Raw genomic sequence first — 15,034 nt, 5'->3', positions numbered from 1 at the left:
TACAACATGAAACTTAATAACAATAGTCAAGATAAATATATATATACAAGTATGATAACCATAGAGTACTAGCCACAGCCCGCGGAGTTTAGACCGACTAGTCATAATACAGACATAACAGAGTTTTGAAGTTAAAACAACTTATACAACTTATCTCTTAAAGTAAGCCTCTAACGCAACAACAGAGTATAATAACAAAAGTGAGAGAGCTACATCATAATAACCAAAATACAAGATAACAAAAGATCCTCCGCTCTGTCACCATTCGCAAACTCACCGAGGTGGGTTGCGATCTGCATCTGAAAAACAACAACATAGGGTATGAGAGCCGGAGGTTCTCAGTATGGTAACAATGCCCAATATGTAAGAAATAAGGTTCTGGGACGCCAAAGGTAATCCTAGAATTTCGCATCGAAAACAGATATTCAAGCTTAATGAAAATAAATAATTTAAACCATAAACCATAAACAGGGTAATCTAATCTTAGGAAATTTCTAACTAAAACTAGTCACACCGCTGTATCCTACAACCTTCACCAACCTAACCTCCTCACGATCCCATTGCCGCTGCCTACCTGACCTCCTCAGCACCAAACAATCACAAATATATGCAAACAAGTAATACACGAGTAATATTCATGTATAGCAAGTAATTAAAGAAGCAAGTAGGCATATTATACACTTAAACAAACTACAAGTAATCAAAGCAAACAAGCACATAAGAGATGCATATGATGAATGCCTATCCTATTGGCTTGTAATATCACTTGTCGGTCCATGAATGCCAACCCGAAACATCCTTTCGGATGTCGCCTTTCTGCTACGTCCGAGGATATAGCGTCTGGCACGCTTTTGTATCGTTCCGAGGATATAGTTCCTGGCACACTTGCATTCTCCAAGGATATAGTGCTTAGCACAATCTTGCGACAGAGAAGGAAAACAACAACATATGTTTCATCATAAATCGTTCTAGGGATATAGTGCCTGACATACTATCATTCCAAGGATATAGTGTCTGGCACACTATCCACATCCAACAAGTCCATCAACCTCAAATCATCATCAGTCATCACCATTTCTCATCTCAATCCACTTTCAATTCTCAAGTCTCAACATTTCAAGGATATAGTGCCTGGCACACTCTCCTTCAATATCCATCAAGCTCATCATAATCATCATCAGGTCTTAATTCCACAAGTTATCATCCACTCACAAGTTCTCAAGCCATTTCCAATACAACACTTCACTAGTTCACCCACAACTTCAGAAACCTAAGTCTCCATCTTCTAAACTCATACAGAAAATTACCAATTTAGCTCACTAACCCATCTCTATTAGTCTTAAAGTCTAATTACTAGTTAGCAATCTTAAAACAATAGATAAAGAAGTTTGGAAGCTAGAGAACCCTTGAAAAACGAAGAAAAATAATTTTTCAGCAAAACAGGGGCTGTGCGTACGCACACCCCCTACCATGCATACGCATAAGGTTAAAAAAGGACGTCCGTGTACGCATACAATACGTCTGTGTACGCATACAAGAATATTGGACCATTTCGCGTACGCATACTTGGGCCGCGTACGCGGGAGTGCTGGACAGAGGCCACCATCCGCGTATGGGGTGCCCGCGTACGCATACACACCTCAGTTTGCAGAAAAATGTCAAGTTGCAGAATTTTCAATTTTAAACACCAAACTTTAAACGTTCATAACTTCCTCTACAAAAATCCATTTTCATCAAACTTTATATCAATTTAAAGATCTTTAAATGAACTTTAATTTAAGAAAAATTTCAACCAATTTCAAAAACTAAGGCTCAAGTTATGATCCATCAAAGTTCACCAAAAACTGGCTTTTACCAAAATTAACTAGGTTCTCAAACTTCCAAAATTCACAACCAAACCAAACCAAGGCATACCCAATTCATTACAAAGCACTACCACATACTACACTTTACCATTTCATAGCTCTTCAAACAACTCAACACACATTTCACTCAATATTTTCTACCATAAATCCTCATAATTATCATTATTCAATCTCAATCTCAATAATTAATACCAATCACCAACAACAACATCATAATTCATCAATATCCTTCACCAATCATCATAATCACAAACAATAATACTCATCATATTATCATCTTAATTCATATATCACACATTCCAACACTCCATATCATCCTCTTCATCATCAAACATAAATTCACATATAATTAGTCATACACCAACATCATTCAATCCTATCTTAAGGTCAACTAGTCTAAGTGTCCAAAAATATTACATATTACATAAAGGAGACCGAAACCATACCTTAGCCGATTCCCACGCAACTCAAAACACCAAGCTCAAGCTCAAAGCTCCAAAACCATCAAACTCACTCCAACAAACATCAAACCTCAATTTAACATCATATAACATACCAACATCAAACCTAGGGTTCACAAAAACAACTAAACACAAGGGTTTAGTGAGACCTTACCTTACCCAACGAGATTAAGGGCAAAACCCAACAATATTTCAATGCTAGATCACCCCTAAACAAACAAAATCACAAAATCTACTCAAAAATCAAACGTAAAATCGCAGATTCCATTAGGGCAGAAACTGGAGCTTGAGTTTTGAATTCTTACTAGATTTTCTTAGATAGAAACGAAGAGCTCAACGAGAGCTTCGCATGGCCGTAAATGTCTCGTCAATCAGAGCTCCGTAGCTCAAGTTTTAGCAAAAAAAAAAGAGGAGATGAATAGTAAAAAGGGTTTCCTTCTTCACTTCACAAGTTTAGCGCCTCTTTCTTTGTTTCTTGGTGAAAATGAGCTGAATGCTCACTAGTTAGGGTATTTATAAACTTGGGTCCAACTTGGTCCTGATCCAACCTGCTAAGTGTTCTTGGTTCGTTTGGCCCACTTCGGGCCAAAACCTTTAAGTCTAAATTATTTTTGTCATTTCAAAACAATTAATTCAATTTTCAAAATCTTATTTTTCTCAATATGCGGTTCCGGTCAGACTAGAACCGGTACTGCCAGCTTAAACACCGATACGTATTTTTACAAAAATTTTTTGTAAAAGATACTTCTTCCCACTCAAAAAAATTATTGAATTCAAATTTCACCTTTTTGTTTTCAAAATATCATTTATATTTTTGAACCTATTGCACCTATTGCAGACAATATAAAATTATTATTTTATTAAAACAGTTATTTCGATTATTACAGTTCACATTGTTCAGCAATATTCTCTACCTATACTTTTTCTAATTTTTTAGGAACTCTGGTCTTTCGCGTCTCTCAAGGTTATCTTTATTAGCATCAAAATCTTTGGAGTGTCAATTTAATCGTTTACTCTAAAGAAAAGTCAAAATAAATATAAACTTTTTTTTTCTAACAATGGAGTTTTAATGCTCCAAAGTCCAAACGTATACGGAGCATTGTATCCCTTGCCAAAATTAGAGCGTGAGGAAGTAGATTGTTTACTTTTGCAGTGGCAAAAAATAAATAAATGAAACAAGCCCTTAAAAGGTTACCAGGGAAAAAGCCGAACGGAAAGGGGAATAGTGGCAAAAAATAAATAACAGAAAAAGAAAAATAAATACATGGCATAAGTCCCCTCTCCCCGTCTAGAAATCTCCGGTTATAAAAAAAACCAACTCTTACACGGTTGCCCGAGGATTATAGGTCCAGTAAATACTAAATACCCACTAATGTATTCCAGAAGATCATAAACGACCAGAATATTATCTAGAGTTAGAAATTGCCTGGCACCATTTTTAATTCTGTTCATTCTTCAAGAACATACCGGTTCCTTCTTGCCCCAAATGCTAGTCTCTGTATGGCAACACAAAAAGAAGCATTCGGTTATGTTCCTGGAACCTTGTAAAATTTGAAGGTATCCTACCCTTAAGAGTGCATTGGATTGACTTCCAGTTCCAGGCCACAATTTTTTTTAGGTGTTTGCATTGATTTTTTATATATAAAAAAATTATGTGATTAAAAAACAGATTTATTCCAAACACCCTTTAGTCAATTTTCTAATATTTTTATTCCAAACTTAACATGAGGTACCGATACTCTTGTGAAATCAAGGGTACCATGGTATAAAAATACCGAGAATTTTGATTAAATGCATGCAAGTAGTGATCATTATCGCTTTCTTAACTGAAAATATCTGGGAATACGCTTTCAAACCAGTGAGGAACCGGATGTATGTTGGCTTCATTGATCCATTGGTAGGTATAGATCTAATGTTTGGAACTAAGTATTCAGCAACCTGCAAAACCATTTGATAAAAAGTAAAATGAAGAATTGACAATGAATGAATTTGACAAAAGAGAAAAGCAAAAAAATGTAACTGAGATACAAAAGCCATACACATTAATGACAAATCTATCTATATTCATCATATTAGAAAGTATATGGCTAAATGGTAACTATTCTACTATGAAGCACAAACAGGAATACAGAAACTGAAACTTAATGACACTCAGCTGTATATTGGAAAATAAAAAATAAATTAAAAAAGCCTCCCTAAACATGCTTGGACACATCCAAATATCGTCACATGTGATATGTTCAACCTTATCTCGACTAAAAAGCCAGATAAGAATGTTGAAACACCTCAAACACAGTGTGTCAATAACTTTTTTTTCGTTAAATAAACATATTTCATACAAAAAGTATTCTGAATTTTAGGTTAAGTTTCAAAATTGTATCCTTGGTGAATAATTACTCTTTACTTATTTCATTCATGTGTATGAATTTCTACATAGATAATTAAGTAAGTGTTCCAGTGATGAACCTAATCATGAAGGGGTTTATTTAAAATATTCACATCCATATCATTCTTTTTGCATGAATTAGTTCGCATTAATTCTCAGGGCTTATTATTCACAAATATGAAAATCTTACCACTTCGGCCGGTTCAGCCAAGACATTGATGAAAAACTTTGCCTGTAAAGAACAAATGTCAGTGCGTCAAACGAGCTAAAAACATAAAAAAGATGACTTAGTTTCATATGTACCTGCTTTGTATTAGCACCAGACATGAGAAGATCCGTTGTGACCATTCCTGGCTATAGTAACAAACAAGGGAAAACAAAATTAAGAGTAAGCCATAACTGTTCACGTGGAATACTTAGCAGTAGTAGCATTGTGAGTTGGTGAGGTAACATAAACACTGGAGCCATGATGCATATTTTTGTAGAGTCCTACTACATGAATCGAGAGACAAACTGATAGAGAAGCTAGCACAACAAAACGGACTTTGGAGATATGACTTTTGTAAGTGTATACGTAAGACAATATTGGAATGTAAATTTAGCAAAAACATGCACAACATGGAAGCATATGCTGACACCCTTTTAGTAGGGCAAGCCTTACACATCGAATTTGTTGATTTTTCTCATCAATTGATTATTAGGTCAACTATAACAACGGCCCCAAATTGGAAGAATTTAGATAAATAAATTTTCTTTCAAACATACAAGTACTCATGCAGCCATCCCCACTATTTAAAGGATTTATAAACACAGAACTTACGGAAAGGTTATGCACCATTACATTTTTTACATCTTGCATCTGCAATTCTGCCTGTGAAACATGAAGACATCCACAACTGTAATTCTTATTTTATGAAATATATTGAGAGAAGCAAAAAACTACAACGAATGAAGAAACCTTTTTATAATGGAGAATTTTAACTTTGCAACTTACACCTACAACAAAATTTTCTTAACTTTTTCGTGTTATAATTTTTGTCAAACTGATTTCTCCTTTTCTCTACTAGTACAAAAAATTTGTAATATAATTTCTCATATTTTTTAGAACTTATAGCGTTTAAAAAAGACAAGGAAAAACAAATGATCTAGCAACTTGACATGATTGCGAATAAGAATTATAAATAGTAAGAACTTTTAAGCATATAATACGCTTCCTAAGTATCACCAGAACAAGCATGGTCAAGAAGTGACAATATATATAGAAAGTCTCAACTTGTAAAGATTTTGTCAGATGCACCACACTTCTCTTGGTTGCTCCATATGCAGCAAACCTAAGAAAAGAGGAGAAAATTGAGAATTTTCATCATGGCATGTATAAAAGCGCTGGTAACTTTGTAAGAACATTCACTGCAAAGACAATAGTAGAATTCAGGATGCAATTATTGGATTTCACAGAAGAAAGTCTTTTAATTTACACCACCTACAATTTGCTATCCTCTGGTTTTAAAAGTGGTGGTATAGATTTTAAAAGATTAACATAATGAAAAAAGAATAAATCACCATAACTACCCATAAAAGATGAAAATCCCGACAAAACTATCCATGAAATATCAGCTAACTTTATACCCATAAAAGATGGGCCCTATTTGACAAAAGTACCAAAATGTTAAATTTGTGTTGACTCCATTAAGAGACTACTTAAACTCCAAAATTACTCTTTCCATCATCATCTTCGACCTCTCCAAATTCTCACCTCCATGGACATTGTCATTTCCCTTGGACCCCAACCACCACTATCACCCTCCCTTCCCCTGTTTCTTTTCCTTTCTACAATTCAAACCAGACCCCGCCGGCACCTGCAACCCTTTGTCGTTGTTGCCGTCGCTCTTCTCATAGTTGGAACTCGCCACAGAATCACTGCCCTAAACCTACCATATGCCCTCTTGAAATCTCCAAAAATCACAAATCAGCCACCATCCTCACAAATCATAAACAACTACAATGGATCCTCATTCTATTCACTCACATGAGACCCATAATGACCACCCCCTACCTAATCAACTAACCTTCCTGAGCTTGGGTATCTTCCAGGACGATGGAGTGGACGACCGCAATGGAGCCAGAGAGGTACTGAGGTTGAGGGATAGGGTAACCTAGCCAAGGGAAGGGTTGCAGACGGTGGTTGGGTTGCAATTGCTTGGGGGGCATTGTTCAACATTTTGGAAGGGAGAGGGAAGGGAAGAACAATTGCAAGGAAGAGGAATATCATTAGCAGTTTAACATTATGGCTGAGAAGAACCCCAAGAATCTCATTACCACAACATATTCTTCCATCCCCCTCTTGGAAAACAAAACAACAACAATTTGAAACTCTAGGTTCATTTTTTAGAAATCAATTGAGTGTATTATTGGAGAGAATTAGTGGAATGAATGTGGCGTGTAGTATTATTGAGTGTGAATAAAAGCTAGGAGATTACCGCAATTGTAGTGTTAAAGAAGATGAAGAAAGAGGTCGAAGATGATGATAGGGGTAGTTTGGTAATTTAATGTACTACACTGGCTAGTCTCTTAACGGAGTCAACGCAAATTTAACATTTAAAAACTTTTGTCTAGAATCTAGATACTAGGTGACTTTAATTCTTTCATGGGTTGCTTTGTCACTATTTTCATTTTTCATGGATAGAAAATGATAGTTTATTCATGAAGAAATAACTCATGGTTTATCGCTTTCCTTAAATATTCAATTTACAACTAAATTAGTATCCCAATACTGACTGCCTTATAGCTTAGAAAATTATTTTATGAGTTGTTAATAATCCCAATACTGAGCGCCTTATAGCTTAGCAACCTATTTTATGAGTTGTTAATAATCACATCATAGTACACTCGAAAACTTTCAGAAAAAAGGACCACCATATAAAGTCAATCATTCATATTCATAGAAACCATAGAAAGCCATCCCTCACAAGTTTGTTTATCCAAAAAACATCAACATATCGACAAAAATGATAGACTGATTCTTCCACCCCGGTCCGCCCCACCCCACCCCATCCGGCAATGGCCACAGTGTGACTCCACACGGCCCATCACCTAGGAACATATGCTGTGTTTTGCATATATAGTTTCATTTTCACTTCTCTTTTCTCTCTCTTAACATATATAAGGACCAATAATCTCTTAACATATATAAGGACAAATGGAACACTTCAACAAAGTCAAAAGGTACCTTGGAGTTGGTCTACCATCTGAGCCTGCACCATCAATATTGAAAATATGACCTCCGCGAGGCTGGCTTGCCATCATCTTTATTGCCTAAATAGAAACTCAAGATCTATGCATAACAATGCACCAATATAACTCATAGTCCCTCTTGGATGAGAAATAGTTTACCTCTCGGCAACATATCATCAAACCGAGTGTATTTGTTGTAACCACCTCACTGCATTCAAAAAATAAGAATTTAAAGAATATAACCTATCATGTCTACTAATAAAAGATGAAAATGTTGATAAAACTACCTACGAAAGAACGAAACTCAATTTGTACCCATAAAAAATGAGCTCAGTTTCACAAAAATACTCATTAATTTGCATTGACTCTATTAAAAAACTAATTGTAATATGTTAAATTCCCAAACTACCCTTCTATCATCTTCAATATATTTCTTCTTCATCTTCTTTAACCCCACCATTATTATCACTATTATTACCCGGGAAAAAAAACTAAGAAAGAAATCAACATCAATAACAATTTATCTTTTTCTTTCGCTAATTAACAAATTAACATGCTCAGTTTTTCTTTTAATAAATGAATAGGTTACCATGATTCTAGCTGTTTTACATTAACAAATGAGCTTCAAACCATGAACATGTTTATAGGATTCTCATGCAATCAATCATACGGAAGTACAAACATAAATTCTAGGTTGAGCAAATCATATGGCATATAGAACTCATGTAAATCAAATCATAAGTACAAACACCAATTCCATTCCAGAAAATTAAACCATCTAGCATATAGAACAACACTAGAGCACAAAATGGATGACCCAAGTACAGTATTAGCTCAGATGAAGATTATTGAAACACCCATCATAAAGCGACCTACAGATACCCACAGGCTTAATCACTCTCCGACTCTTGCTGCCTTCTGTTGATATCATTCAGTAAAGTTTCTTTATGTATCAATTAGGATAAATTAGAATCAATTACAAATGATTATGTTCTTCTTTATTAGGTATTGTAATTATGAGTAATGATTAGTCAATGTATATAAATATACAAGCTGAGGAGTTCAGACCTCAAGCTTTCACATTATAATCACTGTCTAAACATGGTATCAGAGCATAGGTTCTATCAAGGTCTGTTTAGTTTGCAGTCACCACTGTCTGGCAAAGACCCATTCACACTGCTCTTTTTCTGGGAAAACGAAGTCTATATAGTCAAGTTCAGAAGATTTAAGTCAGTCACCAGGCAAAAACCCACCGTGAGAGCTCTCCACGCGCCATCTCTAAGTCCACGCGCCACCATCTGGAGCAACGATACCAACGAAACCATAGCCGTTGAACTCGTCGGGGTTCCGGGTTCCGTTGCCCTCACCAGTTGTCGCAGAACTAGGAAGTGCCGACACGTTGAACAACGTTGCTCAAGATGGAATCAAAGCTCCGGAAGGTGGCACGTGGACTCCACATGCTGGTGGACTGTCCTGGCAAAGACGGCATGTGGAGGACCCTCCGGCGGTGGGTTTTTGCCAAGTAACTGATCTGAGCCTTCTGGATCTGAACTTGGACTATACAATATAGACTTTGTTTTCCCAGATAAAGAGCAGCAGTTAATGGGTCTCCTCTGGATAGTGCTGGCTGGACAAAAAAGGGACCTTAACAGAACCTATGCTCTAAACACCATGTTTACATAGTGATTATAATGTGAAAGCTAGAGGTCCTGAATTCCTCAGCTTGTAGATTACACTAACTAATCATTACAATACCTATTAAAGAAGAACCTAATCATTCCTAATTGAAACAAAAAGAAACTTTACATAATTCAGTAATTTATTCAAATTTAAAAGAACAACAAGCCTTAAAAACGGGACACCTAGGATTAAAGGTGTAATTGTGTAAATAGCTCACATAAGATCTTCATCTGAGGCCTCAGCAAGCGGCTTATAGCTATATGCATTTGATCCAGCATTATTAATCTGCACAGTTCACAATAAAGGATCACGAAGAATTAGAATTTAGTATTAACATTGACATTCAGCAGAAATGGGAGAAATGTGTATCAATAAGTAATCGTCGAATTATAATCAGCAGAAGGATATTTGATAGAGAAGGGAAATGGAAAGGGGAGGGGGAAGGGAGGGGGGGTAAAGAAGTAGCTATGCATATAATCAAGACTTTTCCGTAGATGGATCAATGAGTTTATCCATTTCTATGAAAATTTGACATTGTTTTAGATTAGGCCTCAAGTGTCTATCATAGCATCCTCTTTCATAAGAGCTTAGGAAAAGGCAACATATATTAAAAGTTTACAATAAAGCATCATATGGGCAGAGTTGTACAACAGAGCACACTAATTAATAAAGAATTAAACATGTTTCCATGTAGCTGGTGGTAAATCTAAGAGGTCTAAGGTTCAGGTTCCACTGAAAGGAGGTAATTGGTAAATAATGGTGCTTATGTTTATATAAACAAATATATGGATATAAAATGTAGAATCTGATTTGATTTTCAATATAAATATTGATATTATTGTTTTACATATAGCTCATTAAATAATGATTAATAATTATATTATATTATATTATACATTTATAATATATGAAAAAGTTCATGTATATACCAAGTTTCAGAATGCCTCACTATACATTTAGTTAAAAGATTGCATGTGTAGTACAAATTTTGTTTTGAGATTAGAATGGTAACATATTACCAGCCAGGCCCATAGTAGATCTTTCATTTCCAAATTTGACTTAGTCATGATTGTTCTTGTGCGAAAAAGAAAATGTGAGGTAGTTTACCATAAAATTAACCGAGTAGAACATTTCATAATACTTTTAGCACATATTTTAATAAAATACACGGTATTGCACTACAACAATATTGAAAACCATATTGTGTTTAAGATAAGAAGCTTAATAATTTGTTTATATAGTTCTTTTAACAATTAGAACTAATAAAATCGAATCCAAAAACTTGTCTAATTGAATATGCAAAACAAACAATTACAAAATGAAAAAGAATCAGGCATTAATACCCATATGTCAATGTATCCCAGCTTTTCTTGAGAAAATGAAACTAAATTCTTGACATCTTCTGCATTTCTGACATCGCATTTAGATCCCTGAAAGAAACATAAATTGATGGTGAGAACAAATCAGACATCTATAATTTTTCACAGATGTTCTACTACTAAAAAGAAAGTTCAAGAGGAGGTACCCACACATGCTGCTCCCCAAATTCTACTTTCAGGCTCTTCACAGCAGTCTCAACCCTTTCATCTGCTAAATGAAAACCAAGAAATAGAGGAAGGTAAGACACAGAAATAAGATAAATAGAATTTTACAGTCACAGCTGATAATCAGCAGTAAGCTAAACTAAAATTCAAATCAGAGCAGAACTACCAAGGGCATGGACTAAGAATAAAAGAAATGAAACATATATAAGAATAAAAGAAATGAAACATATAACTGTAAGTCATTATCTGAATGAAAATGAACATGAAAAATTAATGTAATAAAATTACTGGATTATTCTGCTCCTCTAATGGCAAGAACTAAGTGGAACTTAACACTAATTATCATGCACCATCTTCCCCAAAAGGTTAAGCTATTAGAAGAAGGCACAAAAATAATATCTCATGCAAGCGAATTTTGGGCTACAGCTTGTGCTGAAACATGAAAGTAATCTTGTTTTATTAAGAATAGCAGCCAGTAAGTATTGAAATTTAGGTCACTTAGTCCTACACGATAGAGGCCATGTTGCGAACCATCTCTTAAAGCTTAAGGTCTTCTTTTGATAAAAGCTTAAGTCTTGAGTAAAAGACATGAATGATTTTATATCAACAATAAAATCATTTTCCAACACCAAAACAGGATCAAGACCTACATAAACTAATAAACAGCATATGACTAAAGCTCCTCAAAAGAATAGTCAAGAATAAAAGACAAATAAATCCGATAATTCTAAAAAAATAAAACAACTATTCAAATGTTGTTCAATTTTTTTTTTTACTGCATCCACCAAACAATGATAAGAAAAGTTCAAATAAACTATTAGGAAACCAAGGATTACTAAGGTGCAATGCTGGAAGAAACAGAAAAGGCAATAGTAGAAATCGGGTAGGATATAACCACATAAAAGAGGACATGGAGAGTGATCAGGCAGGAAAGAATGAGAATCTCATATATATATGCTTTTGTATGGAAATTATCACTTTTCAGTCATTGGTTATTACTGGATTTCTATCAGGACCAAACATTTTCGCAATTATGAACAAAAAAAATGAAGGAATGAAAAAAACATGATTGTAGCTGATTAAATCATGTAAAGTTAACATAAGTAGTATTGTAGTAAGGGTATTGAGTCAAGTATTGAATCATGGAAAAAGCTAACTGCAAAGTTGATACATATTAAAACACCAAGAGTTTCGCCGCACATGATCTTGAGCATATTATGACATTGTCTCCAGCTTTAAGAAACTCCTTTGCCAATGCATACCCTATTCCTGAATCATATGAATATATATACACAGTTAGAACAAATTTTTTTTTTTGTTTTTTTTTTTGGGGGGGAGGGGGGATCTAACCCATGCCCTACATTATTGATTTCAAAACATTTGATACATGAATCAAGAAAGGAAAGATTCCCTTAAACAATAAATTATTAATTTCAAAGCATTAGATAGAGTATAAATTTAAAAGCAAAACCCAAAGAAAATTTATTATGTTGTGTTTTTGTTTTTGCTTGTTTAGAATCACAAGCTACTTAATCAAAGCTTCTGTAAACCCATTTGAGAGTCGTTAGCTCAAGCACTGGTGCTTGATTTGAAGCTCAAATAGTTTAAAACATAGTTATATTTCAGTGAGAAATTTGAGAAGGAAGTTATTCATTCTCTTCAAGCTATAATCAAGATTCGCAAGGATCTTCTTGAAAGAGACAAAATTGAAAATTCCCTCTCTACCAAACAGACTAACAATACAACAAACAAGAAGCAGCAAAAAGTGTTGGGTTCTCACCTAAAAGCTCCGAAGCCATGTTTAGAAGTACATTCTAAACTCTATTTCATAACTTCCTTCACCTCTATAAAGTTTTGTCCTTCCTTTGGCAAGAAAATTGATAGTAAGCATAGCTCACTCTAATACTAAAGAAGCTCGCAGTGTTTATTCTTCCCAAATTCTTTATCCTTACACGAAAGTTAAGAACCAACACTACAACTTGAAACCCAAAAGGCTAAAACTCCTCCCAAGAATCATACAGTTAGTACTTTAAAATGAGAAATAGGCTCCTAATTATGAATGAGTTCTTTTACTAAAGAAAGAAATCGACCCTTTTGGCCAACATTATTTTCAGAATTTAGTTTTGATATACATGTGTATTCAATTACACTAGGTAAAAAATCTTTATTGGCCAAATGTTGGCCAAAAATAATAAATTTTGTTCATGTAGCATTGTCCTTTACTAAATTAAGTATCTAAACACAACTTCAAACATCAGCAATCAAATTACACATGCACTTTAGAAAGCAAGTAAAGAGCAACATTTGAACCGTTTCAAAGTTGGTCGATAGATATGTAGGTGTTTATATCTCACTAAGACGCAAACCATTAATTTTGTCATCAACAATTTAAATGGGTTAATGGTTAGTTTGGTTCAGAAAGTAATAGAAAAGAAGCAAAAACTGACCTTTGGTTGAGCCAGTTATCAAAACGTTGTAAGGAGGAATCATTGGTTCTTTATTGAGCGAGGCCGCTGCACTGAAGGCACGAGAGGTTGGATTTTTTAGAGCGCAGCGGAGGGTGCCACGTGACATGCAGGTGTTTTGGCGGGAAGCAACGGTTGGGTAACTGAAACCGTTAACTGAGAAGGGAGAGAACCGAAGCGGGTGATTATGGCGATGTGAAGAAAGGGTTGGAGATGGGAAGTTGAAGGATGAGGAAACGGTAGTGGAAGCCATTGAGGATGGGGGAATCGGAAATGGAAAAGAAAACGGATAGTACTGTCTGTATTGCTCGAGTCTTCCCATAGGCCCTGTCGCACTCGCACAGCTTTCCCGTTATCGCCACGCGCTTACCTTGCCAGTACAAGCACATCACGTATAGGCCAAAAATTTTAATATGTGTATTTGTAATTTTTAAAGTTAGTAGTGCTTTTAAAAGTATTTAAAGATAAATTTTTAAAAGTTGGTTTATATTTATTAAAATTAAAAAGACTTTTTTTTTTTTTGAATTAAAGAGCTTACACACAAGGTGGAGCATTAAAAGACAAAACAGTTCAAGCCAACAACTCTAAGTACATGACAATCCCAGTCATCTTCGGCATTGCCCTCAACAATCAAAGGGTTCACTACCAAACTATTCATCAGAGAAATCAAAGGATCTATTCATAATTTCCTTCACGCTAGAGGCTTGATTTTTGAAGATTCTATCATTCCTTTCTAGCTAAATTGTCCATATAACAGCAAAGAAACCAATGAACCACCGCTTCCTCTCATCCTTCCTCACTGAACCAGTCGTCCAACTTTGAAAGTGTTCTTTTAGTGAGCCTGGCATTGCCCAAGTCCTCCCAAGAGCGAACAACCAAGCACTCCACACCTGCCAAGTGAGTTCACACCCAATAAACAAATGAAACGCAGACTCTACATGCTTACAGCATAACACACACATATTATCATTCTGTTCAATAATGCCTAATCTACACAATCTATCCTTGGTGTTCACCCTGCCGGCCAACACAAACCAAGAAAATAGCTCGATCTTTGGAGGAACGAAACCTCTCCAAATAGCACTAGTGAAACTATAGCTTGTTATTTCCTCCGAAAGAACTTCTGCTTGTAGCACCTGCACAAAGGAGTTAGTCGAAAAAAATACCAGATTTATCAAACTTCCAGATCACTCTATCCTCTCTCTCACTTGTGAGCTTAACTGTGTGTAACCTCTCTCCTTTATTGAAAGCTCCAAACCCACTCTAACCCATCCCAAAACCCACAATTCCCTATAACAGATCCTTTAAGGTTGGAGACCGAAAAGAGTTTTGGAAACACATCTTTCAACATACCCCCCGGTAGCCAGTTATCCTCCCAGAATCGGATTGTTTTGCCATTCCC

General features: G+C 35.3%; 1 protein-coding gene across 4 annotated transcripts; it reads right to left on the bottom strand.

The window, feature by feature from the left end:
• Window positions 1–14,028, bottom strand: LOC112771873 (chlorophyll(ide) b reductase NOL, chloroplastic). 4 transcript variants are annotated; one of them, XM_072223979.1, is made up of 14 exons: window positions 13,615–13,993; window positions 12,368–12,436; window positions 11,149–11,210; window positions 10,967–11,053; window positions 9,841–9,908; window positions 8,103–8,151; window positions 7,939–8,024; window positions 5,986–6,043; window positions 5,533–5,583; window positions 5,016–5,066; window positions 4,903–4,944; window positions 4,154–4,264; window positions 3,760–3,822; window positions 1–299 (listed from the first exon to the last, which is right to left on the bottom strand). In XM_072223979.1, the coding sequence occupies exons 1-13, from the start codon at window positions 13,952–13,954 to the stop codon at window positions 3,775–3,777; spliced, it is 1,122 nt and encodes a 373-aa protein (XP_072080080.1). In that variant the 5' UTR covers window positions 13,955–13,993; the 3' UTR covers window positions 1–299; window positions 3,760–3,774. The 4 variants fall into 4 exon arrangements, with proteins under 4 accessions (XP_072080080.1, XP_072080081.1, XP_025672486.1 ...); XM_072223980.1 differs by having other exon boundaries at window positions 5,554–5,583; window positions 13,615–13,991; XM_025816701.3 differs by lacking the exon at window positions 1–299 and having other exon boundaries at window positions 3,540–3,822; window positions 11,149–11,213; window positions 13,615–14,028.
• Window positions 14,029–15,034: the final 1,006 nt, after the last annotated feature.

The sequence above is a fragment of the Arachis hypogaea genome, chromosome 18, assembly GCF_003086295.3.
Source record: "Arachis hypogaea cultivar Tifrunner chromosome 18, arahy.Tifrunner.gnm2.J5K5, whole genome shotgun sequence".
In the NCBI taxonomy this organism is placed as follows: domain Eukaryota; kingdom Viridiplantae; phylum Streptophyta; class Magnoliopsida; order Fabales; family Fabaceae; genus Arachis; species Arachis hypogaea.
Note: the sequence above shows the minus strand (reverse complement) of the source record. Positions and strands in the feature narration are given on the sequence as shown.

Excerpts from the sequence above, each read along its gene's own strand:
- LOC112771873 (XM_025816701.3), bottom strand. The coding sequence starts at position 13,954 with ATGGGAAGACTCGAGCAATACAGACAGTACTATCCGTTTTCTTTTCCA. Across the intron at positions 11,054-11,148 it reads TTGGGGAGCAGCATGTGTGG|GGATCTAAATGCGATGTCAG; the intron begins GTACCTCCTCTT and ends TGTTTCTTTCAG. Across the intron at positions 5,067-5,532 it reads TAATGGTGCATAACCTTTCC|CCAGGAATGGTCACAACGGA; the intron begins GTAAGTTCTGTG and ends TTGTTACTATAG.